Source organism: Anas acuta, chromosome 13, assembly GCF_963932015.1.
Source record: "Anas acuta chromosome 13, bAnaAcu1.1, whole genome shotgun sequence".
In the NCBI taxonomy this organism is placed as follows: Eukaryota; Metazoa; Chordata; class Aves; order Anseriformes; family Anatidae; genus Anas; species Anas acuta.
The window spans coordinates 11,226,793-11,254,320 of NC_088991.1; the positions used below are offsets into that span (position 1 = coordinate 11,226,793).

At 51.5% G+C, this 27,528-nt stretch overlaps 2 protein-coding genes across 6 annotated transcripts in view; both read left to right on the forward strand.

Moving 5' to 3' along the window:
- Positions 1 to 6,921, forward strand: part of LOC137863664 (gamma-aminobutyric acid receptor subunit alpha-3-like) — a 90,816-nt gene extending 83,895 nt beyond the window's left edge. For all 4 annotated transcript variants that reach the window (XM_068697014.1, XM_068697015.1, XM_068697013.1 and 1 more), the window contains one exon: positions 118 to 6,921. In XM_068697014.1, coding sequence (XP_068553115.1) covers positions 118 to 447 — 330 coding nt within the window. In that variant the 3' untranslated portion in view covers positions 448 to 6,921. The remainder of the gene's footprint in view (positions 1 to 117) is intronic.
- Positions 6,922 to 25,172: 18,251 nt separating this feature from the next.
- The window catches only part of LOC137863692 (gamma-aminobutyric acid receptor subunit gamma-4), a 31,666-nt gene continuing 29,310 nt past the window's right edge, over positions 25,173 to 27,528 (forward strand). The window contains exon 1 of one of the 2 annotated variants that reach the window (XM_068697058.1): positions 25,173 to 25,508. In XM_068697058.1, coding sequence (XP_068553159.1) covers positions 25,450 to 25,508 — 59 coding nt within the window. In that variant the 5' untranslated portion in view covers positions 25,173 to 25,449. The remainder of the gene's footprint in view (positions 25,509 to 27,528) is intronic. The other variant, XM_068697059.1, reaches the window with a different exon arrangement.

The window sequence follows — 27,528 nt, forward strand, 5'->3', positions numbered from 1 at the left end:
TCGCACCCTTTTCCATCTTCTCATCCAGACAGGCAGGTAAACTCAGAGGACAAAATATTCTCTGTGCAATTCTACAGTCACTTCATCTCTCTTGTGTTTTTCTTCCACCTTCCTTAGAAAAAAGAACCGGTGGCACTAGCGAAGAAAACCAACAACACCTACAACATAGTTGGCACCACATATGCCCTCAACATTGCCAAGGACCCCGGCCTGCCCACCATCTCCAAGAGTGCTGCTGCCACCGCGACGGCCACCAACGTGCCCCCCAAGATGCCCCGCTTAGAGGAGAAGCTCCCAGAGAGTAAGAAGACATACAACAGCGTCAGCAAGGTAGACAAGATGTCCCGCATCGTCTTTCCAGTCCTCTTTGCCATTTTCAACTTAGTCTACTGGGCTACCTATGTAAACCGGGAGTCAGCTATCAAAGGAATGATCCCCAAACAATAAAACCAGTCCAATAAACCTTCCATCAGTGAGCACCACCCAGGCAGGAATTCTCCAGGGCTTTCTTCTTTCCTGTTTTGTTTAATTATTGTTCATTTGAAATTACTATTAGATAATTCTTTTATAATGTAAACAAAACTGTGATTTTAATTTAATCCCGTATGCATTTAGTTTTGTTTTATTTTGGTTTGGTTTTTCTTTGATGATGAAAGGAAAAAAAAAGGATCATAACAAGTTGTGCCTCTAACATCGTGAATCTGATGTCCCCACCCACCCAAGTCACCCTGTGCTTCCATCTCTCCTCCTCCACGGTCTGCATGCCACTGCCATCTCACGCTCCTCTCTGCTGGGGGCTGCCTCCCTCCTCCTCCTCTGCGATGGACTGCCCTAGCGTGGTGGATACTCCTGGTGGCATGGGCTCAAGGATGTGGAGGCCTCCAGAGTCAGTCACTGGGCTGGTTTTCAGTGCCCGGCGTTTTGTGCTAGGCTGTGCTCCCCTAGGGGCAGGGAGCTGCTCTGGAGAGGGAGTGGTGTTGCATGGGCCAGCTCCTAGCCCACTGCCTGCTGGGGTGAGCCCCTAGCTGCCAGGGGCTGGTAGAACCATGGCAGGTGTGGAACAGGGTGACAGCACCTTGTAGGTATCTACCAGGCTTCCTCCTCTGTCTTCACCAGCTGCTTCAACCAAGCCCAGCTGCTGGTTTCCTCCATGCTCCCCAGATGAGAACAGGTGAGAAAGGTCTTGTCTGTCTGACATCCTGCACTCTTGGGGCAATTCATGTTAGAGGATGGGATATTTCCTACCAGAGAAATCATTTTTCTCAGGGTCAGTGAGTGACTGAGGTCAAGACTGGAGCTTTCTAATGCCTAGGAGGAGATAGGAGCTGTGATGCCACACGCATTCAGCACCAGGAAGCCATAGAGCTCAGACAGATGGTTTATCACTTTCTCTTGGCCCAATCCACTTCTCCTTCTTGACTTCTCTGCTCCCCAATTCATCTTCCTTTGGCTACTGTGCAGCCCCCAGTAACAAATATCTCGCTGCTTGTGGGTGGATTTAGGCAGAGAAGCTCCTGCCTCCCAGGGGAGCCACGCTGCCAGGGAGGAGCATAACCCCAGGACATCCAGCTCATGGTGCGTTCCTGCTCTCATGCACCTGAGCAGCAGCAGTGCTGGTTCAGGCCCTTTCCTGCCCCAGCACATCGGGAACTATTCTGACACCTGTGGGGGTGCCTGGGGCTCCAGTCAGTCCCCAAGAACCCCCCTGTCCCCTGTGAATGCAGCTGAGCATCCTCATCAATGGGGGACAACAGCAGAAGGGGATCTTTGAAATGGGGTGGTGGTGGTGATACTGCTGTCCTAGGGAGATGTGTGACCAGATGTCATCTCACAAACCCGCTGAGATGAGACACGGCTCTAATACCTGCAAACTCATCCAAGAAAGCCCTCCAGCACCTCGGAGAGAGGCTTTTTCTCTCTTCGTGGCCCTTCAGTCAGGGTCCCAAACCAGCAGCTGCCCCCTTCCCAGCAGCAGCACAAGTTGGTGGCATCCAAACCCTGTCCCTCCTACCCCTCCCTGGTGCCTGGACCCCTGGACACACCATCCTGCTGCAAGGAGCAATGTCCTCTGTCTGAGTGCTCATCCCCATCCCACAAGTGGCACTGATCCTGCCAGCAGCCCTGCTCCTGGGGCGGGATGCGCCACCTCTTTCCTTGGTCACTGGCTGCCCCCTCCACCTGCCCCCTGCACATTTTGGGCGCACGCAGCCAGCTCGGGGCCCCAGCACCCCCAGCTTGATGTCTTCAGCATTGCTTTGAGCCTCTGCGCCGAGCTCGGCACCCCCTGCCAGCGCAGGAGCAGGGCTGAGCATGAGGCGCAGGACTCGCCCCACCTGGAATATCCATGGGGACGGCAGGATGGAGCGGGGCAGTGCAGGATGCTTCATCCTGCAGCAGGCGTGTTGTTTGTGCATGTCCTGCCCGTCCCTCACCTCTCTTGCTGGCTCAGCAGCAGCGCACAAGGAGAGGAGCTTGGAGACATTCAGCTCAGCCCCCGGCGTGTCCCGTCCACCAGCAGGCAGCGTGGGGCGAGATGTGGCACATCCCCCAAGCAGATGGGAAGGAAACCAGCTCTAGCTGTGCCATCCGCACCCCAAACCGCCTGCGACATTTCTACAGTGCCTTTCATCCCCAGGGCTCCCCACCAGGCAGCGAGGAGGGGAAAACCCCAGCATTGTGCTGGAGGAGCAGAGGGAGGATGCACTGTCCCCAAATCTGCTGGGCAGGGGGGACATCCCCGCCACTTTTGCATTGCCCCAGCACTGCCCTGCACCCCTGTGCCCTTTTTGCTCCCCCCATGCCAGCAGAATCCCCTCCAGCAGTGGGTGCCCCTGCTGCCACCCCCCAGCTCCCCGGCTGTAACCGCTGAGCTAACCGGCCGTCAGGCTGCTTGTTTGGGAGACTACTTGGATGTCATTTCTTAAATAAGCTAGATGAAGTGTATCTCATAAAACATTCATGTCACTATAATACTCAGGCCTAAGTGAATGAAATAGAAACCCTATAAAAAGCAAAACAAACACAATAAAATGGTAACAAAGAGGATATTGTGTTTACTAACGGAATTATGTCAAAGCCAAGCTTAAATATGGGATCCAGTGACTTGAGTCTCCTCCTCAGCCCCCTCCACTAGCCTGGGCATTCCCCAAAATCCCCTCTGCCTGAGGGCAGCCCTACCTGCTGCACAGTCGGGGTGAGCCTCCTGCCTGTCTTCTCCACTTCTCCTTCCCTCCTGCTGCCCCCAGACCCTTGTTCCTCTGCAGGACACAGTCCGCCAGGCTGGCTTGCCGGTGGCACCCACCTGCTGGCCCATCTTTGCTCTCCCCAGCTCTGAAAACTTTGCTCCCTGCCGGATAAAAGGCTCCCTCCCTGGATCAGTGTTAGCACGCCTTGAAAGCCAAGTCTATTCCCACCAAAGCCTGGCACTGGCCCCGAGTCTTTTTGCCAGCTGGAAGCAGAAATACCGGCATCCTTTGGTTAAAGACAACAAACCAAACAGGATTTGTAGTTTGGCTTCCAATCAGGGAAGCATTTCGGGAAGATAGTTATAAATAAGTGGTTTAGCATCTCCTGCCAGCAGACATCACAGAGAAGATAATGTTCTTTTTTTAAAATCTGTCAGAGGCTCAAACTGGGACATTTCCCTCCCAGCTAACACGAGGCTGCTCATGGGCCCTTCTTCTATGGGGCCCTTCTTTTATAACTGGGCTGTACGCAACCATTGACGGTTTACTCCACAGAAAGCCAGTTATGCACAGAGTGGGCTCTGCATTCACTGTGAACCTCGATGCTTCAATATTTCTTTTCTTTTTGCAAGGCCCAAAGCCCCCTGACTTGATGAGAGTCTCCCAGGAAGGAATTAGAAGGCGTTAAGAGTGACCAGAATGATCTGTTAGCCTGTGCTCCTGCTTTGTAGTCCCAACCTGCGGTTGCATTCCTCCTGACAATGCCAGGTGGGTGTTTTGGCACTGGCACCCTGCCCCCGCTCTCCTCTGAGACCACACATGGGCCAAATTGGTGTGTTTTTGGGGTGCTCTTCATGCTTGGGAAGGCAGGGGATGGTTGAGTTGAGGTCCTCCAGGTGGTCAGGGGAGGCAGCTCGTGGTGGCTGCAAGCACCAGGTCAGTGCTGCAGTGTGAGGGACAGGGAGAAGGGGTCACTGGGTGCCACCCGTGCTTCTAAAGGGCTGATGGGGTTATCCCCATATGACTTCTCTGAAAACACTCCTTGAACATCACCAGCCAGGGCCGTGACACCCGGGGCTCAGCTGCCCGGCTCTTCTCCACGCACCAGGCTCTCTGTGAGCAAAGGCAGCTTCACTGCTCCCTAACTTCTACAACAAGTTGTTGAAGCCAACACAGCTCATCCCCTCCTGATCTCCACCAGCTCAGTCACACTGGTGGGGACCCGGTTCATTTTCTGTAGGACCACCCCGTGTGAGCAGCCCCCGTGCTTGCTGACCCCAGACACAAGCCCGGCATGCCAACAAGGGCCCGACCAGCCTGTTTGTGCAAGCAGCCATCCTGTGGACACAAGGTACATCCATTTCTCATCTGCTGCCTTGATTTCTTTTATCTACATCTTAGATTCCTCTCAGCTGCCCCCTGGGGGAGAGTTATAGGGCTGCATCACAGGTCAGGAAGGTATTTCTCTTGCTGCAGGTCATCTTGTCTGGGAGGACCCTCTGTTCTGCTGAGAAGCTCTCTGAGACCTTCTAAAACCCAGAGCTGTTGCCTCTCCCAGAGGCTGCTATAAAAACAGCCTCTTTGCAGTGCTCCTTTGCAACAGCTGGGGGAACAGAGCAATCTAGCACACATTAACCCACCCCGCCAAGTATCCACCTGGGCTTTGCAGACCTCCTTGGTGGTGGGGAGGGCTCAGCCAGGGCGAGAAGCACACTCATGCAGTGTAAATGCTCTATTGATGCTGAAGTAGGGGGAAAAACTTTGAACGGTTCACCAAGCCTCTCTCTGTATCAAGCTAAACTACCCCTGAAGGCATTTTTGGCTAGATGCCACGGCGCAGATGAGATTGATAGCTTCAAGGTATAAATATTTACGGTTTGACCTTGTAATTATTCAGTCAGCCAAGGTTTTTACATATATATGTGGGAGTGTGTGTATATTTATGCTCACAAAGTATATCTAAAAGTCAAGCTTTTTCTTTTTGAGAGAGAAAATGGCAGCTTTAAATTGTTTCACTTCCCTCTCGTTCTCTTTGCTAAATCTTCTGCGAAGAGGTTCATCCATCTCTGCTGGTGCTCAGGTGGCTCTGGGAGGTCTGGGGGGCACAGGGAACAAGGGGAACAAAGGAGAAGAGTTTCTCTCTTGGGACCTGGGACCAAGGTCACTGCTGGCAGCACCACCCAGCACCTTTTGGGAAAACTTAGTGCCACACATCACAAATTCTCCAGTTCAGCCCTTTTATGCCTGCCCCAGACACTAGGATGTTCCCAGGGAGGCAGCTTTGTTTTTTCAACAGCTGAATCCCACGAGCCATTAGCCCCACACAACAGCGCAACCAGGGGGTGTGTGGCTGAGCATCGTGAGGGGTTTTGAGGTCCCCACCCTGAGCATGCTTCAGGAGGGAACACAAAACCTGTCTGGATCCTGATGGCCAGAGGAAAGATGCAGGTAGGAGCATCTCTGCAGAGCAACTTTTAAGATGCTGTCTGCCTGGAGAGGGAAACCCGGTCCTCAGTTTGCTACGTGAGTTAGGATGCTCTCGCTGTCTTCGACGGCTCTTGGCTCTTTTCTCCCCTGCTGCTTGAAGGTCCTGTCAACTTTATAAGTCCATTGGCTCACGTTACACTGCTGGCAGCTCTCTGTTTCCTCTGAAAAGTCTGTCAGTTCCTCCTGTCTCTTTGCAGGGAACCCAGCAAACATAAAGGCAATCCTATACAGAACAATTTGTTTTTTTGCAACCGCAAAAAAGAGCAGAGCTGGGAAACCTGAGCATCTGTCACATTGCCTTTGTGAGGGTGTGTTTGGAGTCGAAGGGCTCCTCACAAGTACCCCCATGTCAAGAATTTCCCTGTCAGCTGGCTCTGGGTCAGTGAAGGTGCCTGCTGCTTCTCTTGCTGGAGCCCTGGCATACACCACTGGGGAGAATTGCATTAACATCACACTAGGGCAGCCCATCGAAAGAAAGAACACATTGCAACAAAATGCCAGAAAATACGCTCATTTTCACTGCCTCAGGTTGAATCCGTGCCCCTGGTACGTCTTCTGTTTTGTTTGCCATCTTGTGAGACTCTCTTCACTTCACTATGAGAAAGAATCTAGCTGGCAGCAGTTTGATGCATGACAATCCTGTTATTACAGCTGTAAATAATTAACGACTAGAAAAAAAATACAGTTTTTAATTTTTTGTTGACTTTATTTTCTCTATTGACTAGCTGGTAGCCACTTTCTTAAGGGATTTCTCATGGAAACTGTGACCTTCCTCTTTCTCTCTTTCTCTCTCAGTGTTTTCCCTTTCTTTCCCTCTCTCTCTTTCTGAGATTTGTGTTTCAAATGCTTTTTGGTGCACTGTTCAATGCCTGTTTGTATTTTTGAATCGTATTTTTCAACCTTTGCTGGAAAAAAAAAAAAAAAGCCCATTCTAACTGGCAGGATTTTGAGTCCTGCAATTTTTTTCAGCTTTTAGCTTTTTCAGTGAGTTAAAGCAACAGAAAAATGTCTCAAAAATTTACAGTGAAGTTCTGAAGAGAGATTAGAAAACATCAGAAACCGGAACAACATGAACAACATCGACAAGCTGAGTGGATGAGGAGGACTCTTCTGACCACCTACCAGCCTCCTGGCCTAACACACCAGGCAGGACTAGACCTTTTCACTGAACTAAATCACTCCGCTTTTCCACTCTACCCACTCTCTTGAACTCTGATCAAAACAAATAAAAAAATCATATTTTAAAAAAGCACTGCACTATTGTTTTTTTTCCAGGGTCTGTTTCTCAAAGGCAAGTGATGGGGAGAAAGCTCTCTGGGCATTGGGTACCTGCACAGCTGGAGAGTTTGTCCCAGTGGTGAGCAGGAAAGCTACCTGGGAAAAAATAAGTATTCCTGGAGAAAATATTCCCTAATTTCCATCATATCGTGTTTAAAATATTTCCTTTCCAATGGTAGGGGAGCGGTGGGCACAAGATATGGTTGAGGCCGGTTGGATGGGGAGCTGGGGGTCTGCCCCAAAGCTCGGATGATGGTGTGAGAGGTGGACAGGGGGAGAGCTGGGGGTGTGCTTCTTCCCCCCAGTGCTGCCTGTGGTTAGACTTTGTGTTTTTTTTTAGTAAAATTCTCTGGCGTTTCTCCGTGTACAACATGAACAAAGCTTTCTGCCACTCTAGGGGTGACCAGAAGAGGCCTTGCCCAAAACCCGGGCTTATGCCACCCACCATGTACACTTCTTCAGCTGAATCATCCCTTACAGAGACCCTGGTGGGAAGAAGGACATGGGAGGCCCTCAACCCAAATGTCAGTGGCCGTGTGGTAGAGGGAACATATACCAAGGACAGGTTGAGGGCAGCTCGACCCACACTGCTGCGCTGCTCAGCTGCTACAACAACTGCCAGCATCACTTTGGTCACCCACACAGCTTCCAGGCATGACTTAGGATTCACCCTGGTCCAGACACCTTTGCAGCAGGGAGTTTTGGTTGTGGCAATCCTGGTTCTGGAGATTTAATAGCACCTAGCTGACCGTGCCATGGCACTCAGCCAGCAGCCGTGTGTGGCCAGGGGGCTGTGCTGTTTGTTAGCGAGGAAGTTTAAGGTATAGGGACTTCATTTGGTCCTCCAATTACCAGTGGGAAATAGCAGGAGAAGGAAATAATTTCAGTGCCATAGCCAGCTGTTTTTCACTCCTGAAGGAGTGAAATTCCTTCCCCTCTTCCCTGGGTTCCCTGAGCACCAGATGGAAGCTGAACCAGGGACTTGCCTGTGGGACAATAACTCCAAACATACTGCAACCTTGAGCAGGAAAGTTGCACGCTTGAATTTGCTGCTTTCAGCTGAATCCTCCCTCTCGCTTAGAGACTCGGAAGACAGAGGAGGCTTGGGAGCAGCAGCTCGCAGCTGCCGTGGCAGATGGATGGTTATCACGGGTCTTGGCGGTACAGGCTGCATACTTATGTCTTCCCGAGGAAGGGGCATATCCTGTGACCTCGTCGAGAGCATGCGAGGAAGAATCCCGCTATGTTTTCAATGACAAAAGCTGGGACCTGAAGCCTTCACCCCTTTCCCCGAGTCCTCCCTCCACCAGAACTGCACAGGGTTGGACCCAGCCTGAAAAGATCTTCCTGACTCAGGAGACAAAAATAAACAGCGATGTAAAAAGCTTCCCTGCATTATCACTTCTCTATTTGAACCTGGAACAAGGGCCCTGAAGAGGAACAGAGTGTAATTGCAGTGTCCACAGAAAAGAAATACTAATGAAAACAGGCAGAGCCAGGAGAATTCGCAAAGAAGAGGCATAGCAGAGCAAGTATTTATTACCCTGGCACTTAACACTCCGGCTGACAGGTGTCTTAGGGAAGCAATAGCCAGCTTTTATTATTAGGTGCTTATACCACAGCAGCGCTCAGAGGGGGAACTGTTGATGTACGGCTCCTGCAGTGAAGGACATTTGGGAGCAGATAAATGTGTCCCCTGTGCCCGGACAGCCACACAGCCCAGAGCCCCACTCAGCCGGATGAAGGAAAATGTCCCCTGGGATGCAGTGCTCTTCCTCTGCCCTTCAAGGGTCCTCAGCCTCTGTAGCTATTCCAGAAGCCTCCCCCTGGGGTGGGGTAAGAGCCCCAAAGCCAGCCGGGAGTTAGCATTCATGCATTTGGGTGATGGGATCAAAAACCCCAACATCAGCTTGGGGTTCCCCCTGTGGAAGGAGCTCTCAGCTCTGCTTCCCTCTCCCCATAATGTGAGTAGGTCTGACACCGCAGGATTCCCACTCGTGGGGCTCTTCCATCGCTGTGCTGCTGCCTGCGAGTGAACGACACTTCTGCCTGCAGAGCCCGGTTCCTCCTGACCGAGCTCATCCATCAGCAGCTTGTCAGCAGGAACATGATTTGAGACTTTGCGGTCGCCCCACTCCACGGAGAACGTTTGCGCTTGATGGATTTGTGGCTTGCTGGGATTCACTCTCCCTTAAGCTTTCACACGTTGGCAGGCCGCGGGGGCCCCGTGGGGGGTCCCAGGCTTTGGCACCTGAAGCACACGCTCCTGGGAACTGGAGGTGGCAAAAAGTGGCTACGGCTTCTCTCCTGCCTGCCCCCAGCACCTTCCCTTTTCATGTTAGGGGTACAGGTTCAGCAGCCCAAGCAGCAAGACAGGCTGCTTCCCAGCACAGACCTGCTCAGGTCCATTTGTGGATGCTCACATCCCTTTGCCAGGCAATGTGCCCGGAGCTGTGGGCATGGGTTTCAACCACACAAAAGCTCCTGGTAGTGGGAGAGCCACCCTTTCAGCTCCCAGAGAAAAAACGTTTGAAAAACAGCACTGGGTGGTTTCCTTTCGAAGGGGAGAGGCGTTGGAGCTAGCTGAGCATTAGGCGTTTTATAAAAGCATTTTGGGATCCCTGATAAATAGCAATCTAGGAATTGACAGCAGTGGTTTCAGCAGAGGTGGTATTGCAGCCGTGATAGTCTAAGGACATAAGTGAGGCAAGGCTGGTAGGAAGAAATATTTTTTTTATTACCCAGATAGCACAGCCAGGGAAAAGAAGCCAGGCTTTCAAGACCACAAACTCCTCTTCTGATCTGGTGCCATAAACTTCAAGCTTAGGCCTGTAAAGGGCTGGGCTGGGCTGGCTTGGTAATGAGGCAATCGGGGAGAAAAAGCTCCTTGCTCCGTGCTGCCTAGCGAGCCGCTTATAGGGGAAAAGGTATTTCTTAGGCTTTTGTGAGGAATGGGGGAGAACAGGAGACATAATAGCACTGCTGAGTTTATTCAGAAGAAGAAAAAAATCGTGCAATGTTCATGATTTAAAAAAAAATAAATAAAAGAGGGAGATAAAAATACATAGGGTACAGACAGAAACCTCCTCTAAAGTTAATGTGCAATTTTTTCAGCACACATGGGTTTTGCATTTGCACAAGGAGCAGTAAGTCTCTGGTCGGATCCCAGCTCAGCCATACATCAGCACAGCCCTGTGCTGGAAAGGACTGTAACTCATCAGCCTATCTCTGGCACTCGAGGGCGGTTGTTTAGGCTCCTCTTACAATTCCTCTTTGCTGTTGTGAATCTTTAAGTATCTGCGCCAGACTGTAATCCCCAGTTCGACCGTAAAGCTGGCCTTTACCTTCACGCTGCCTTATTACATCCAGCTTAAATTATGAGGGGCATTGAGACAGGGTTGATAAGGAGGATTTATTAAGCTTGAGTGACCATCTATAGCGATGCAGCACTGAGTGACTCCCACTCCAATTCCAACTCCAATTCCTTTTACTTCTCCCTCTCCCAGAGAACAGCTGCTGCCAGAATACACTCGTTACCAAGTGTGACCCCTCAAGCAACTGGTGTTGGAAGGCCTCACTCGGGGAGGAGAGGATTGGGTTCAGCTGACTGTGGTTATAAAGGGAGGCATCTCTCCAAGCAGCTGGCTTGGGAGAGCTCTGCTCCAGAGGTGTGGGGTTTGTAAATGGTCCTGGGCAGGGGAATTCCTGGAGGTTTGTTATCTCATGGAGGTGGTGTGGTGGCCTAGGTGAGGAGCAGAGATGTGCAAAGTCTGGGTACTGGGGTAGGAACATTGGGTGGGTTACGTGGTGGTCACAGGAGCTCAGGGTGGTGAGGAGCAGCAAAACACAAACCAGCTCCTGAGTACTGGGAACACCAGTGCTGTCTGCTGGGATGTGCAGGTGGCTGTGCCATGTCCCAGGGTGGAAAGCAAGCCTGTGGCAGAGCAAAGCTGCTCCTCTTCTGCACCCCATCAGGGGTGCTGGGAGGAAGTTGGCCTCCTCCATAGGGTTTTTAAAGAATTAATGAGTAGGATTTGGGTGACATTTCCCTTCCTGTGCTAAGTTTGGAGTGTAATTGTTCTGCTGCTTGTTTGGGCTTTTTGCAGCCCTGCTGTCTGGGGAGCTCGTTTGCGTAATTTTGTTGGGTCCTGGCTAATAATGACGTCACTTAAAAACAATTCATTTTGCTGGACCGAGAGTGGGCTTTGTTGTCATGGCAACCTTTGATTCGGAGACTTGCGGGAAGGAGACAGGTAAGTGCTTGAAATTGCCATATTTCAGCATGGTTTCAAATGCCTCAGAAGTCTAAGACCGGTTTTCCATAAATGAAATTTCAAGTCGTGTTGAAATACTTTGTAAACAAAATTCATTTATTGCCTGAGGAAAATGGGGCGGAATTTAGTTGGAGAAAACACTTTTCTAAAAATGAAGGTTTCATGAAGCATTCTGCCAACTAACGGGAGTTTAATGCAGTCAGGGTGTGCTGATGCTGCTTTGCTCCCCAAAACAGCTTGGTAGAGATGCCCTTTCCCTGCAAGGGGTGACGGTCCCCCCTACAGCTGCCCAGGGAAAGGGATTTACCCTGTGTGCTGTGGGGGGCAGCACCTGCAGAGGTCATGGAGAGGGATGGATGCAGATCTGATGAGAGAAATCTTTAATTGCTTTCAAAAGCAACCCCATGTTTGTTGTGCATTATATTATCTGGATCAAAGAAACAATTTGTTCCCAAAAATTGGATCAAAGTGTGTTACCTTAGCCAAAATACTTTGGAAGGCTCCCTCATAGCTAGATATCTGTGCTTATTACACAGTATTCTCATCATAAGTGCTCATGGTTTCTGTGAAAATCAGACCTGGACAATGTTAGCCCCTGTGGATATCAGAAAGCCTGAACTGGGGTTTTAGAGAGACATTTCAGCCTGGGAAGGGCTGGGCTTCTGGCGAGAGACTCCCAGTTCGGAGATGCCATGTGCCATCCGGGAAAGCTGTGTTGTGCTGACTTCATTTCAAAGTGAAAATCATGTTGGCAATTTGGTTGGGGGCTTTGATTCTGCAGCCTCCTAAATATTGTCTGTGGGGGCACCCAAAGGTCTGCGGGTGGAGTTGTTTGTGTAAGGAGAAGCTGGTGCACTGCCACCACCAGGATGTGGGTTGAACACTTATCTGGACCCTGACACCCGCCTGAAATCCTGCATCTCTTTCTTTGCCTGGAATCAGGTGGTCATTTAGGGTCGACTTTCCTTCAGAGGTGAAAGAATCAGTTGGCACCTAAACTCAGGCACAGAAAGTCAGCCTTTAAGGCACAGGGCAAAGGCACAAGGTGCTATTTCAGCTGGCATCCCCAGGGAGCAGAAGCCACTGAATACAATGTCAGAGCTGGCATCAGCTCCTGCCTGTTCAAGACCCTTCCCCAACCAGATGGATGCTCAGGGCAGCTCCGGAGAACTGCACTGGCCACAGCAGGATGAGAGCAGGTCCTGCGGCAGTGGTGAGGAGGGAGCTGTGGGGGCACGTAACCCCAGGGAGGGCAGGGAACTGGGTCTGCACTTGTCATGCTTGCAGGGAGCCTCTTGCTGGCGTATATAGACAGTGCCTGAAATAGAAGCTTTTTTGGAAACAGCAAGGAAAAAAAAAAGGCATTTCGGAAGGACTCCAACCCTTTTCCATGTGATCTGCCCAACCCTTCAGAGCGGTGGTTGCTTTTTTTTGGTGGTGGAAGCTATTCAGGGAATTTGACCTGAATTTTTGCATCACTTTGGGTGCCTGGAAATTGCATGTATATAAAGTAAATAAGTAATTTGCTGAGAAGTTATTGCCCAGCTCTGTGTATGGTATGGTATGCCACCTCTGTGGCAGGTATTCCAAAACTTAGCCCAGCTTTAGTGCAGGTGATTCCTGTGCTCACAATTTATGGGCACAGAAGAGCTGATATACTGGGAGAGCCAAAATGCTTGTCACAAGAGTATCCAGTTTCTGGTAGCAGTCAAACAGCAGATGCATGACAGTGAAAGCCTAAGATTATAGGAAGCATCTTGCAGAGCTTCCCTGGGGTTCTTTCTCAGCTTCCAGCAATCTGTGGCTCAGGGATTTGCCAGTAAAAGATGTGCCCTTGTGCTTAATAGTTCTCACTGGATTTCCTGCTGCTGTGCTGTGAGTTGGCCCAGTAGCTTTGTAACCCCATAACAGCCGTGTCCACGTCCTGCAGAAAGGAGTTTTCCTGCTGCTTTGTGGCATGAAGAACTTTTAGTTAGGCTTTGGGTCTGTTTCTCCCCCTTTCATTGCATCTCCACTGGTGAGCTTGCATTAGAAGAGAAGGTGAGCCCTGGATCCTTGTCCATCCTTTCCCTACCTCATGCAATCATACACTTGGACTTGGGGCCCTTCATCTCCACGTAAGAGCTCTTCCAGCTGGAGGAGTCATGGCTCTGGGGGCTGAGGGAGCTGCGAAGCCACGGCTGCAGGATGTGACCTGGCATGGACAAGCTGTGCTGAGCACGGCGGACAAAGGCAAGATTTGCTTTCTTCTCTTCATACCTCCAAGTACAGCTGTTCCTGAGCAGAAGGTGAGAGGTGTGGAGCAGCAACATGACGTACATGTGCCCAGGAAGGTGGGGTTAATGTGGTACCAGTTCTGTGCCCTTCAGACGTGTGCCTGTTGCCCAGTGTCTGACTTAGGGCTTCCTGGAGTGCCTTTGGTGATGTTTGCTCCACGCAGAGCACCTGGGTGCTGCCATGCCAGGACCCTCTTGTGACCAGTGGGGTGTGCAGTGCACCTGAGCATGAGTTCTGTGAGCGGCAACATTTCCAAAAAATCAGACTGGATGACTCCAGAGTGTACTGAGACATCTCATGTGGCACACGAGCTCAGTCCACAGGCTGCAGGAGCGGTGCCTGTAGCACCTCGGTGCTCTCCACCCCAGAAGGAGCTGTAGGAGCCTGCTCTGCAGAGTGCTGCTTTTCGCAGAAGCCGACTGAGAGTGCTGTCAGGCTGCAGCTCTCAGTTAGCAGCACTTGAAGTAAATGAGATTTACATAAAGGAGGGACCGATGAAAGCTCCATGGGGGCAGCAGGGTGCTCGGAGCTGCCATCTCCGAGCCTCCCTTTGCAGCTCTGCCCTGACCCCAGCTTCCCTGCTGTCCTGGCTGGGGCTGCTAATGGTGCTGTCAGGCCCCTCCGTCCCCATCAACACTCAGCTTCTCCCATCCTCCCTTGCCCTTGCTCTGCTCAGCAGGGGCACTTCCATCTCACACCAAAGGGTTTTTATGGTTTTGCTCCCGGCTGCTGGCTGCCAGTCGTGCCCAACAATAGCAGGGAGTTTTAATGATGTAGATAAATATTTCTTGAGAGCAGAGAATTCACTTTATTAGTGATCAGGACAGCTTTTCAGGGACAAAACATGGATTTAGAGCTTAATCCCTGGCTCTTGCTGTGTTGCAAGCGCTCTCTAAAACCTTTGTGGACACCAAGGCCATTTTGGAGTTTCAAAGTTAAACAATCCCTCTCTCTCCTTCTTGTAATCACCAGGAGTAGGATTGGAAAATAAAAGCCTCAGATGTGAATATATTCATCTCTTAAGGTGTCTCTCCGCCTTGAACCTGCTTGTATGGCCTGTCTCCAAATCTTCCTAGCTTATTTCCTGCACAAAGGGCTTGAGCCAGTCAGCAAAGTTCAATCTCTCTGATGCATGGTTATGTTGCAAATAAAAGTGATGATGCATTTTAGCATAAATAAATATTAATTTGTTTTTTTCACCATTTCATTTATTTGCCATCTGTGATTCTCCTGATTAGAAAATCATAGCGTCATCTAATCAAGGACAGGAAAGGATGAGCTGGGGCTTCACTGGCCCATCCTGCGGCACAGAGATCACCTTGCAGATGGATGAACCTGGTGGCTAATCAGTGGCTGAACATCGGTTATCCCAAGTACTGGGCAAAGAGTTAAAAATTTGCCCTGATGAATTCCAGTGATGTGGTCCAGCTCCAGGGCAAAGAGAAGTGGGGGTTCAGCTCCAGAAAGCCCTGGCTTTGAATGGCCCTCTCCAGGCCAGCCCTAAAATTCTGGAAACCTCCTCAAAACTTAGTAATGAGATGCTTGGGAAGAGAAGGGAAAACACAGAAGGTAACCAATAAAGTAATCTGCAAGGAAAAAAAAAATCAGTGGACAAAAGGTTTTGTTGTGCCAGCAGTGGAACCACTCAGGCAGCCACAATAGCATGCTCCCTCCCCATTCTTTGTGCCCCAGCTCTGTACTTTTGTGGTTATTATCTTGCCTGGACCAGATGGGTGTTGACAAACAATAGACCAGGTAGCTCTGATTTTTCCTTGTGTGCATGGTCAAAGGGAAGGAGTCATCTGCCCTTCGGAGTCTGATTTGTCATTGTCCTCACACTGCTTTACTCTCTCTGCTCCACAGTGCGGAACAAAGACCTGAATTATGGCAGAAGATGAATGGGGGCTTTGGGAAACTATTAGAACAATTAGGCACCAAAGCACAGCACGGAGGGAGGGCAGAGGGTTGCCACTGTAAGAGCCTGAGTCTTTTGAGATCTGGGAAGGTTTGGAGCTGCTCCTCCAGAGGGAAAGCAGGAGAGGGAAGCAGAGGAAGGTCTGGAGAGGTGGCAGCAGCTGCCATCAGCTGTCCTGTGACCAGATGGATGGATCAGGGAGCCTGACTGAACTGGGTGCTGCCCTGGGATATTTTTGGCTCTGTACCTCCATCCTGTGTGACCTAAGCCATGGTGGGAAACGTGGCATGGGGGGGGGGAGCAGAAAGAAGGAGACAATTTGCTGCTTGAAAAAAAAGCAGTGATGATGAAAAGCTAGAAAAGGGAATAAATCCCATCATAGCTCTGCCATTGATTTTTCTCTGATGCGATGGGAGATGGAGTGGTGTGCACGTTTCCCTTCTGCACTATCCCCAGGATGTAGCCTTCACCTATTAGTCCCAGATTGGAGAAGAGGTTTTATTCCCCCCAAGTCGAACTTTGTGGCAATGGAAAATGAGCTCACGACTCTCTGGCAGGATGGTGTGAAAAAAATAGTGATATAAAAAAAAAAAACAGTAATCTCTTTAGAAAAGAAAGGCCCGGTCTCGCTTGGCAGGTGTTATTTATTTTTCCTAGCAGAGGGAGCAAGGAGTTGCAGCTGGAATCTCCGGTTGGCTTCCCAAGATACTGCTGTGACATTTTAATGATCCAATTCCCCTCAAAGGTGGCATTTTCACTTGTTCTCCTGACCTATCGCTGTACATTTGGTGTGAAACAAACTGCGCCGCTATCAGCCCTGACATCTCGGGCCCAGAGAAAAAAAACTAAGGCTGCGATACTAATGCGGTGGATGGACTCTTCACCCTGCTAATCCCTCCGAGGATGTCTTCTCACCGTGCTCGGCAGCCACGGGCTCTTCAGGAGCACATCGGTGCGATGCTGCTTGCCCTTGCAGCTTCCACTGGCAGGGGCTGTGGCTCGGTGCATCCAAGTGGTGTTTCCTGGCCCATTTACACCCTGCTCCTGCAGGGCTAGTGGTGATGTTTGTGCTGGTGAGACCCTTTTCTCACTCTGTAGCACGGCTACAGAGGATGAAGATCTGGGACTTGCAGGACATCCTACAGCCAGCCTTCACTTTCCACTCTCCTGAGATAAACTGGTTCACACGGGTGTAAAGTGCGTGCAATGAATAACACAACTGCAGCAAAATAGTTTATGTAAAGCACCGACGTGGGAGAAATTTCATAAGAGGTTTCATACCTCAGAAAGTCCTTTTGTCAAAAATAGAAGCATTTTCTCTAAGGAAAAAAAAAAAAAAAAAAAAAAAAAAAACAACGCTCAAGTTTCTTGCACAGTCTTCCTGTTGTGCTGGTGCTCTTCTGACTGCTGTAGGGATCCTTTTTGGGAGTGTGAGCCGCTGTCACCGCTCTTTTCTGGGAGCAAACAGGAGCACAGCAGAGCTCTAGGATGGGGTTGTGGTGCTCCCGCTCCGGAGGCACGGGGCGGTTGTGGGGACTGGGAGAATCCAAGCGGAGAATCCAGGCCATGGAAATCAATGCAAATGACTCTGCTTGCTGAGTTGCAAGCCCATTTGCTCTGTAGGAAGCACGGCTGTCAGCAGGGACAGGCGGCGAGAGGGGTGGGATCTCACAGCTTGTGAGATGAGATGGGGAAGGCAGTAGATGCAGGTTTTTCTGGCTTCAGGGAGGGCAGCAGCTCCAAGTGGGCAGGCTGGGTGCAGGGGGACAGGAGCAGGGACACGATGGGTCCCGCTGTGAACAGCAGTCGGCCCTGTGGGCAGGGGGACCAGTGCCTGCAGGCGGGCTCTGTGCCCTGATAACTGCCCTGGTTGGTTCCCTTGTGCTGGGAAAAACTCTGCTTGTGTTGCAAATTAACATTTCCAGGTGTTTTTAACAAGAAATCCCTTCTAGGAGGGGCTTTGTTTTCATTTGGAGATGCATGTGATGGGGTGTGTGCCTCAGTCCTCGCTGTTATAGGTTAATTATTGTTAGCAATCAGTGATTACCGCTCTCAGAAAGGCTTTTCCCTGCTGGTCAGGGCACACACAAGGCATTCACAGCTTTTTACTCAGGGACTTCTTTGGGCCCAGCAAGTGCCTTGGATTGTGGCAGGTGGTCTGAGCAGTCCTGTGTGGTGTCTTTTAAAATTTATAATCTAAATACAGCCAGCTAACATCTCTCCATACTCGTGTGAAGCTTTGTGCAGGATCTTCTAGACTAAGTCTTGTGGGTTTTCTCCTTTTTGTAAGTTTCTCATGCAGTGAGGCAGCTGGAACAAGCCCAGTGAGGTGTCCAGTGGTAACACATCAGTTTTCAAAGATGCAGCTGAGAAGCCTAACACCTGTAGCTATTGCCTTTGCTATGCTTTCAGAAATGAAGAAGAGGGGGAAGGAGGCATCAGGAGGTTCCTGGTGAGGCCACTGCAAGGATGGGGAGCCCCCAGGAGACCTGCTGGCCTCAGAGCCAGGCAGACTTGGGCATGGCCATGAGCATCCCCTCCTGCCAGGAGACACTTCCAGCATTGGCCTCTCCACAGTATTTTTTTCCCTTTTTTTTCCTTTTTTTTTCCTTTCCTGGCAGATCCAGTCGCCAGCTCCTAAAATGGGGTCAGGCATATGGGATCGTGGCAGGAACGAATCCGCCTGGCTCGAGTTCAAGTTCATAAGAAAACTCAGTTGCCTTTTCATCTTTTTTCAAACCAAATCCCAGGCATAAATGACGTGGACTAGGCGCTTCCTGGCACCTGCAGCTGCTCCCCAAAATTGACTTTCCTGTCCCCATTCCTGCTGGTGGCGCAGAGCTGCCAGCTGAGCGCCGGCCCCCGCCGCAGCCCCGCGTTGGCATCCAACAAAAGTTCAGCCAGCTCCGAGCGCTTCAGACTCAGCGAATTATTTTCTGACAAAATGTTGGTTTATTGGGAAATTTCCGGCTGGCTCTAATTGGGACAGCTGTTGAGGCGGCAGTTTTCCCGAGAACTAAAAGTCGCTTTCAGATGAGCGCAGCTCTTAAAACGGCTGCTGCTTTGATAACTGCTCATTGCCTTTCTTGTCTGATTATTGAGCTTAGTATCTTCCTGCAAGCTTAAAAAAAAATCCACTTTGCCTGTTTGATCTTTTTTCTTTTGTAAATATTATCTTCAGCCCCCCCTCCTCCTTCAAGGAGAATGTGTCAGTTCAGATTTTACCCTAAACTTGAGCTTTGCAAAAATTAATGTATGTAGCATTTCAGATTAAGAGCTTTTTTTTAACCCCAAGCTTCCCAGTGTTCATAAACACTGGGGGGGAAAAAAAAAAGTCAAACTAAACATTTTCCTTGTTGTCTTAGCATGGGAGATCCTGCCAAGGAAATTAACGGGGCCTGTCTCCACAAAGGGAATAAGCCCATCTCGGTCTGTTGGTGGTACTGAGATGTACAGCCTGCTAGTTTTCTGTAATGACATTTTTTTAACGTAATTGTTTTTCCTTACTAATTCTACACGCATTTTCACCACCAAGCTGAAGAAGTTGGTTAGAGCATGCGGAGGTTCCCAAATAGCTCATACAGTCCCAGAGTCTATGAGCTGGAAACTTGGTATTCTCAGGGAGTTGGGAGGCACAAGGCTCGATGAAAGCCCTTGATAAAAGAGTATTATGAGTCTTGCTCTGATCTGCCAGCTCTCCCCGAGCTCATGCCAGGGACCAGATTGCCCCAGGCACTCTGCCGAGTCGCTCAGCTGTCCCCTTCATTCTCACACCAAGGGGCTGCAGTGAGCGGCTCCCTGGGGAATACCCATTACGGATGTGGAAATTGCTCCAGAGCAGAGTGAGGGATGGAGTGAATTTGGTTCAGATTGATTCAAAAGCTTTTTCTTTCTTTCTTTCCTTTTTTTCCCCCCTATATGGCTTTCCAGTGAAATAGGAAAAATGAAAAAAATTCATCTTGTCATCTTGATATTTTGTTCAAACCTAAACAGTGGTTCCTTTTCTCCCCTTTTTATTTAAAGAAGGTCACGTTTTAAATGAATGATGGTGTGCTGAGGTGGAAAAACTTGAAGCAATTCATTTAGAAAAAGGATTGGTGAAACGTTTTGGTATTCTTAGAATGTTTCATTTCGAAACAGATTGGAAAAAAAATGTTTTGCTGCTCTTTTCTCTTGGATTGTGGTTCTGTTTGTTTTGCTTTTAGCTTAAACTAATTGCCAAATTCTGCTTAAGTTTGCTAATTGTTCAAATGCTGCAAGCCTCTGTTGTGCACCAGAGCTGTGGTTCATTTAAAACCACGGAAATGTCTGACTGCAAACCACACATATGCAAGGAGCTAAGAGGAGCCTCCTTACTTTTGGGTCCCTTGTGTTGCTTGCACCGAGAATCATTACCTGACAGTACTGCAACCTTTAATTCCCCTACAGGCAATGCACAGTGACACCCTTGTTCCTAAGCAGGCTGCTAGAAGCCCATGCAATGCCATCGCCACGTCCCTGAGCCCCGTGCTGATGCCCCTGCTGCTGTGTTTCTGTTTCCCATGCGGAAAGAGCCCAGCAGCCCCTCTGGGGTCCCCAGCTGGTGGGAGACCCTTCTGCATGACCCCAGGACCTATGGGACACACACAGCGCCTTGTGCCCCGTGGCTGAGCACCGTCCCACCCTCGGTGGCAGAGGGAAGGGATTTAAATGAAGAGGAGCGAAGTTTATATTTAGAGCCAGAGGATGCTCCTTCATCAGATTACGACAGTTTTAAGTAGGTCAGGCTGGAGACCCGAGATACCCGAGTCCCCTTCAAAGGCATCCGTCCGTCACTTATTATTCCAGGCATTTCCCTTTCGCTCTGCCTTCCTTTCACAGCCCTTTGTCGCTGCTTCTGGGCTGTGCCAGCCCTTGCCGTGCGTCCCTACACTTGCTCCTTTCATTGCCTTTCCTGTCCCTGTGTCCCCCTTGGCCCTGGGGCCTGCGACTTCAATTCAACAAAGACGAGAAGGGTTTGCAGGGGTCGCATTGCAAAGCTCCTAATCCCATCCCTATTGCTCTCATTTCCTGAAAAACCTGAAATCCCCTCTGCTTTTGGCAGGTCTCACACAGGAGCACGGCTCTGACCCTTCTGTTCTGGCACCAGAACCAGCAGCGAGCAGAACCCGCTTGTTTTCATTGAGCCCTTCCCTCTATCTCAGCCTGTTACATTTTTCAACTCTCGGTGGGATTTATTTTTTTTAATTTTTTTTTTTAAACTCAAGGCCTCCTTCGAGCTGATCACAAGGGAACGCTGAGTGCTTGTTTTTTAATATTCTGACAGGTGCTATTTTGCTATTTGCTTGTGATGATTCAGGACATTTGCATCTCTTTGTCCTTAATTAAAAAGCGCTTCACCCTTGCTGCAGGGATATGGCAGATTTCTCTTGATCTATTCATTTTTGGGGATTTTTAATCAACATATCCACTCCATCAGTGCGGGTGCATTTCTGACGGGGGTGAAGCTTAGCGCAGTGTGTGGAGAGCTGTGTGGGTGTAATTATGGCTTGCTTTTTTTTTTTTTTGGTGAATTTGACTGCTGTTGAAAGGCGTTCTCTAACAGCCTCCTGGAAGGCAGGAGTCCCCTGTCCACCAAACCCATGTCTGAAGACAAGGGGGAAATTTGCTGCCAAGCTCCCCCAGGAGCTGATGGTTTCCCTTCCCAGGCTTCCCAAAGTACCCATGGCAGGTGATGAGTACCTGGCTCTGGAATCCACCTCTGCTGTAGGGCACTGGCTGTCTGGAAATACCCAGAGCGGAGGCACCCCAGCACCGCACCCCATGGGGAGCCTGCCGTGTGCTCCCACACCTACTTATCCACCCCATAACCCCACTGCCCAGCCCGGCATGCTTGGTTCCCAGTGCTGCTTTCCAATTCCAGCCTCAGATAGTCTCTCTCACAAAATATCAGGCTAAGAAACAAGCCCTGCAAGGCTCTGGCTGCTTTCGCAGTGTTTATCTGTGCAGCTCATGCAGGTCAGGGTGTGCGGGCTCGTGGGAACCTTTGAAGATTATTTCTCTTCATTTTTTTTTGAAGAGACTTCAGTTTCCTCTCGAATCTTTTAACTTCACCTCCTTTCAGCGCATCGGCCCGGTTTCCCTGAGACTTAACAGCGACGAACAAGATTAAGATTGGAGCTTAGCGAGTATTAAGGGAAGATCTCTCATTGCCGACGTGCTGGCAATTACCAGGTCCAGCAGCCTGGCAGCAAAGGGCAGCCACCTCCCCGGAGAGCTCTCACTAACCCCTGTTGGGGTGGCTCTGTGAACGCCACCAACCCAAACACTGCCTTAAGGCATGACAAAATCCAGCCCCTCCTAAAAGCATCCCTCAGGTTCAGGCACTTGAGAGAAAAGGGCATCGGGGCATTTCCCTCCTGCTGGTGTGATACCAGAGCTTCGCAGGGAAGGGAAGCAAAGAGACCCTGCAATCCCTCGGAGCTTCCAAGAGGAAAAGAGGTGTGAGAACTGCGGGCAGCTGAACCCTGCCACAAGTGGGCATTATTTACTACTGGATAAACGTTCCTGAGGCAGTGTGGAAAGAAATTCCCACATCTCCAGGCAGAAATGCCCTAAAGGTATTAACAAAAAACATAACTGTGATTCCCTCTGCCTTTCTCAAAGCCTGCCAGGCTGGTGGGTGATGGTGTGCCTCAGCTTCCCAGCAGGCATGGAGAGAGTTGGTTAGGGTTAGGGACTGCATGGGATTTGGTCCTGAGCACCATCTTCTGTCCTTGACCTTCCTGGTTCCTTTTCCCCTCCCCTGAACTGATGTTGACAAGGAGCTAGCTTGTCTTGATCCAGAGGCAGAAGTGTTTCTGCAGTTATGAGGAGCAATCACTCCTGTTCCTGCAGCTGCTTGTCCCCAGGGTTTGTGTCAGGAGTTGCAGACCGTTTGGAATATCCTTCCTGGGAGTGATGCTGGTGGTTGCTCACCAAACTATCAGCTCGTGGTCCTGTGCTGGACATCTGATGGATGGATGGCATAGCTGCAAATTCCTGTTTGAAACTGCATTGAGGCACCTCGTGCTCAATTTGCTGAGATTTTTCCTTTTTTATTTTTTTGCTAAGTACTGCCAACTCTCTCCCCCTCCCCACCCTCTCCTATGTACATTTTCTCTTCTCACGTATTGATCCCGAGGAGGAATGTAACATTTTAAGCCCTGAGCTGGGGAGCCTGCCAAAAGAGCAGAGCCATAAAGAAAAAGCAGGCAATGGCATCTTTCCCATCCAGGGATGACAGTGAGAACCGTTTTGACACCCAGGATCAGATCACATATCCATTTGGTGATCTCTTCTAACAAAGTAGCTTGAATGAGGGACTGTCCGTGGTGGAAGGGGATGTTGGAGGCTCCTTCAGGCCTGGCCTGATGTAGCAGCCAAGGCTGAAAGCAAAGCTTTTGCTCCCATCAGCGCTCCCATCGCCCTCCAGGACAACGTGCAGCAGCTCTTGCTATGACCTGGGCTGTCCTCCCACTCCTTTCATTCTCCTTGGAAAACATTCACGTCACATTTGTTCAGGATCCAAGCACTTCTTTTTTATCCGCAAGCACTGCCAGTTCACTCCTGCACCCAAAAATCAAACCGTGTCCTGTCTGCTTCATACATCATCGCTGTCTGTGTCGGTGGGAAGCCAGAGCCCAGCTGGAGCAGTTATTGATGTCGTGTGAGCCCCGATGAGCATCTGCTGCTGTGCCCGGTGAGGCTGAACAGACAAAGCCTCGGTGGTGTCAAACAAATGCCCTGGTAGAGTAAACAAATGTTTCTGGTGTACAGGATGTGCCCCAGTTCAGAGAAGAGAGTTTAGGCTTACGTATGGGGTTTTATCATAGAAGTTTTCCAAAGAGGCCCTGTAGCCAGCTTCTCCTGGGACTTCTCCCATTACAGAGAGAGGAAACCCACTGGAAGCCCTGGTGTGGGAACCTGCGTGGCTCCCAGAGGACAGCACACGATGGCCAGGTCACAGCACAGCCCCGTTTTGTTACTGTGAGGAGAGCGAGCACCAAGGACAGTGGCTGGGACTGTCCAACAGCACCAGAAGGGACAAAAAGTATTTTGAATGAAATATTTCGTCTCCTGTTTAAGTTTGGAGAATCCTGTGACAAGACCTTGAAACAAATGTCTCTTCAAAGTGGGAAACAGGGACTCTTTCCTCCCCAAACACTGGTGTGGGACATCTTGTGCTTCTCAGTGTTCAGACCGAGGGTGGTTCGTTCCTGTTCAAAATAATTTGCTGAATTTGAAAAGGCTTTCTTCCTGCCTCAGCCTGTGCTGTTGGTAAATAAGGTGTTTGTCTGAAAAGCAGCGCCCTCCTCTTGCTCTCCTCCACGCGCCATCGACGTGTTTCCTTCTTCCCTTTGGTGCAAGTGAAAACCGAAGTGGTGCAGTGAATTTCCCCACGTGCCACTTCACATCCTGCGTCTTGAGGGGGAGCTGAGAGCACATGTACGAACCCCTGGGTTTTCTGTGATCCGTTCAGGACCACAACCTCCCAACAGCTACATCCTCCCCGCGGCTACCGGTGCATCTCTCCCAACTTCAGCTTCATCCAGATCCCTGCAGAACTTCTGGGGCAATCGGGTGCCTCGCTTTGAAGTTTAAAGGGTTCTTTCACCTTCGTCGTTGCTTTGATTTCGTTATTTACTCTTTTGACATGTGCTTCCTATAAACCCACCATCCCAGAGCGGCTCCTGTGCTTGCACTAAAAAGAAACATCATCTGCAGCTGCTCCGCTACGAGGAAATTCCATCTCGGAGCGGCGCTGCCTGCAGCTGGCTCCTATGGCTTTGATGCTGCTCAGATCTCATGCTCGAGGGCTTGAGGTGATCATTGCTAGAATCGGCAAGGGAGAATTGGTGAAGGAAGAGCCTTGAAAAATCACCCAGGTGTGCTGCTGTTATTTACTGTTTGTGCTGCTGTAGCCCCCTCGTCCCCACTGAGACCAGCCCTGGCTATTAGGCACTGAATGCGTGTGGGGAAGGGACATCTCCCTGTCCTGCTGAGCAAATGAGGCAGTGGTTATAGGCATGATGCAGAGAAAAGGAAGCGATTTGCTTGTGCTTGTGTGGGAAAGGCTGTGGCAGGGCCAGGAGAGCCACTTGTCCATGGTGCCACTGCAATACATCCGATGGTATCAAGTCCCAAGCTGTGATCGATGGTACCAGGTCCTCTGGGAGAGGCAGGACCGTGCCCCTCAGGGGACAGGCTCCTGCAAAGCATGGGCTGTAACCAGATGATGAAGGGCAATTATTGCTCCTGCATGTAGCTGTAACAAAGTTGGGTCCCAGTAACTCTCACCCAAAACATGCCAAGGAGGAATCTGCTATCTATGTTTACAAGCCGGATGCCAGCAGTGAAAAGAACTGCCCAAGGCTGCTTGGCAAACCGGGGAAAGCAGCAGCAGAGAGCTCAAAAACTCACAACCCACCCTCAGCCCCCTGCAGCCCCAGCCACCCCCTGCTCCTACTCACACGCTCCCACCCTTTTTCCACGGGCCAGCGGCCCTACAGGTGGGAGAGGACCCGCTGCCGGCTGCATCTCCTCGGCAACTCAGCGGGGCCCGCTGCCTTGCATGCTGTAACAATAATTACCCTCAATTATTTCTTTAATTAGCCTTCTTTCCTACGTATCGATGGCAAGCGACGACTCCTGGCTCCGCAGAGGGGCAGGGCGAGCACCGTGCCACCCGCCGCTGCTCGCTCCCGGGGGCGCAGCGCTGGCAGATTTTTTGGGAGGGGGAGGCTCAGCACTGCGCCCCCCCCCCATCTAAGCTGCTGCCCGGCCCTCCGGGGGCGGGCACGGGCCCCCGAGCGTGGAGCTAGGACCCTGCACGGAGCCCCTCCTCCCCTCGCCGAAGAGATGCCCAACTTTCCCCTGCCTCCCCGGCGGCGCCGAGCGCGGAGCCGGGCGGGAGGCGGCGGGGCTGGAGCGCGGCGCAGCGGGCACAGGGGGGGCCCCGCCGCCGCCTCCGCCGCTCCCCCCCCCGCCCGGGACCGGTTCTTTCCTCGCCGAGATGTCCGGGACGGTGCTGCTGCTCTGCCTGGCCCTCGGGCCAGCTCTGCGCCCCTCCAGGTGAGCACCCCGCCGGCCGCGGTGCGCCCCGCTCCCTGCCTCAGTTTCCCCGTCGCGGACATTTGGAGGGGGGGTCGCCGGGCTCCGTGCCCCCGGCCGCTCCATCCTGCCCGCCCCCGAGGCTCTGCGCCTCGCCCGGGGGATGCTTTGCACTTCGGGTCCCCGCTTTGCGTGCCCAGAAGCGAGGGGATGCCCCGTTTCCAGCACCCCGTTTCCAGCACCCCGCCGCCCCCTCGCCGGCCCAGTGCTGCCGGGGGCTGAGCCCCGTCTGGGGGCAGCCGGGACACGGCCGGGGGCGGCTCGGCACCGCGGCTCCGCGCACCACCGGGGCATCCCCACGCGGAGCTGTGGTGGGTGGGAAGGAGCCCGTAGTCCCGCGCTCGCGGCACCCCAAAAGCCCACCCCAAAGCCCAGGCTCCTGCCCTGCTCCACAGGTTGGCCCCGGGGCGAGCGGCGGCGTGGGGCTGGCACGTTACGGTGCTCGCCCAGGGCCAGCGGCTCGGAGCGCTGTAATGCAACCGGTGATGAAGGGCCCCACGCACAAGGGGGTTTTTCAAGTTTCGGTGTTGTTTTTTCTTTCTTTATTTTTTTTTTAACAATTGGCAGCCCTGCTGGTGAGTTTAATGGCTGGATCGGGGAAAGAACATGTTGTCAGCAGATTGTTGCCCCCGGGGCTCCAGGGAAGAGGGATTTCACTGGCTGAAGCTAATTGGCAGAATAAGCCGCCTTAAAGCCGATCAAATCCCATTACAAATGCAGGCAGGGGCAGGGAGCATGAATCCTGCTACTAACGGTCTGCTCTGCCAAGGCTTCCCCGAACTCGGGTGCGAGCAGCCCCGTCCCTGCCACTGTCCTCCAGGGCACAGCCTCGCCAGCGTGGAGACAGCGAGAGCTGCCCTGTGGCTCACACCCTGGTCCCCAGCCTCTCCAGCATGCAGGATTTGGGGGATTGAGGGCAGCGAGGGGTTCACGGTGGTCCCAGCCCCTGTGCACTGCTGTCCCTGCAGCACAGTGCCACCAGCACTGTGTTTTGATGGGGTGAGTTGTAAGCGGTAAAATCACCTGGAGGTGCCCTTAAGTCCTGTGTTCACGTGCATTTGAGTGGGAAGCTTTGCCCCATAACTGGTCCAGGTTCCCTTCTGCCCTGTCCCTTGTGCCTGCTTCTTCACCGAGCTGCCAGGAGCAGCGCCTGTGCATGGTGTGGGGGTGATGGAGCAGCAGAGGAAGCCTGGGGGAGAAAAAGGAGAAAAGGAGCAAGTTGTACCAGGGTCCTGTCCTGCATTTGCTGCTTTTTCCTGCGTGCAGGCTGCTCTGCACTTGGGTGGGTGCCTGGGTGAGGAGCACGGTGCAGGTGCCACACCGAAGCAGTGTGTGCAAGCTCTTCTCCAGCATGTGCTGCAAGACCTGTCCCTGGTGCTGGGGTGGGCTGCACGCTCTGTGCTGGGTGACTCAGCACTCCCCAGACGATTTCCCCACCACAGAGGCTAATTCACCAGCGTTTCCCAGAGCTCTGCCTCAGCTGGGACCCGGGCACCCAGCTCAGAGCCCTGAAGGCAGGATCCTGCACAGCATCACACCACCACAAAGCTGGGCTTGATGGATGGTTGGGGCTGTGCAGAATTAACCAACAGGGCTTCACTGAGCAAGTTGAAGGAGAGGTACGCTGACATGTGAAACAGGTAGGGTACCGTTCAGTGAGCCCTCTGTCCCTAATTTTTCTGCCTGCTTCTAATTTAGATTAATTTGCCTGAGCATTCCTGTGTCTGCAAGCCCTCGGAGGCATTGGTATGGGTGACAAGGACACATTAGCATGCGGTAATTGGGATTGAGCACCGTGCTTTTCACCCAGGTGAAATGTCCTTGCTTTTTGTCTCTGTCTGTTCCTGTGGAGCAGGTGAGGCTTTGAGCTGTTTGCAGAGGGGTGGCACAGTCACAGCCTGAGGTCAGCATCTCCTCCCAGACCTTCCTGCCAGGAGGAGGATGCCAGCAGGGACAACTTCTCTGGCCCTGCTTTTAATCT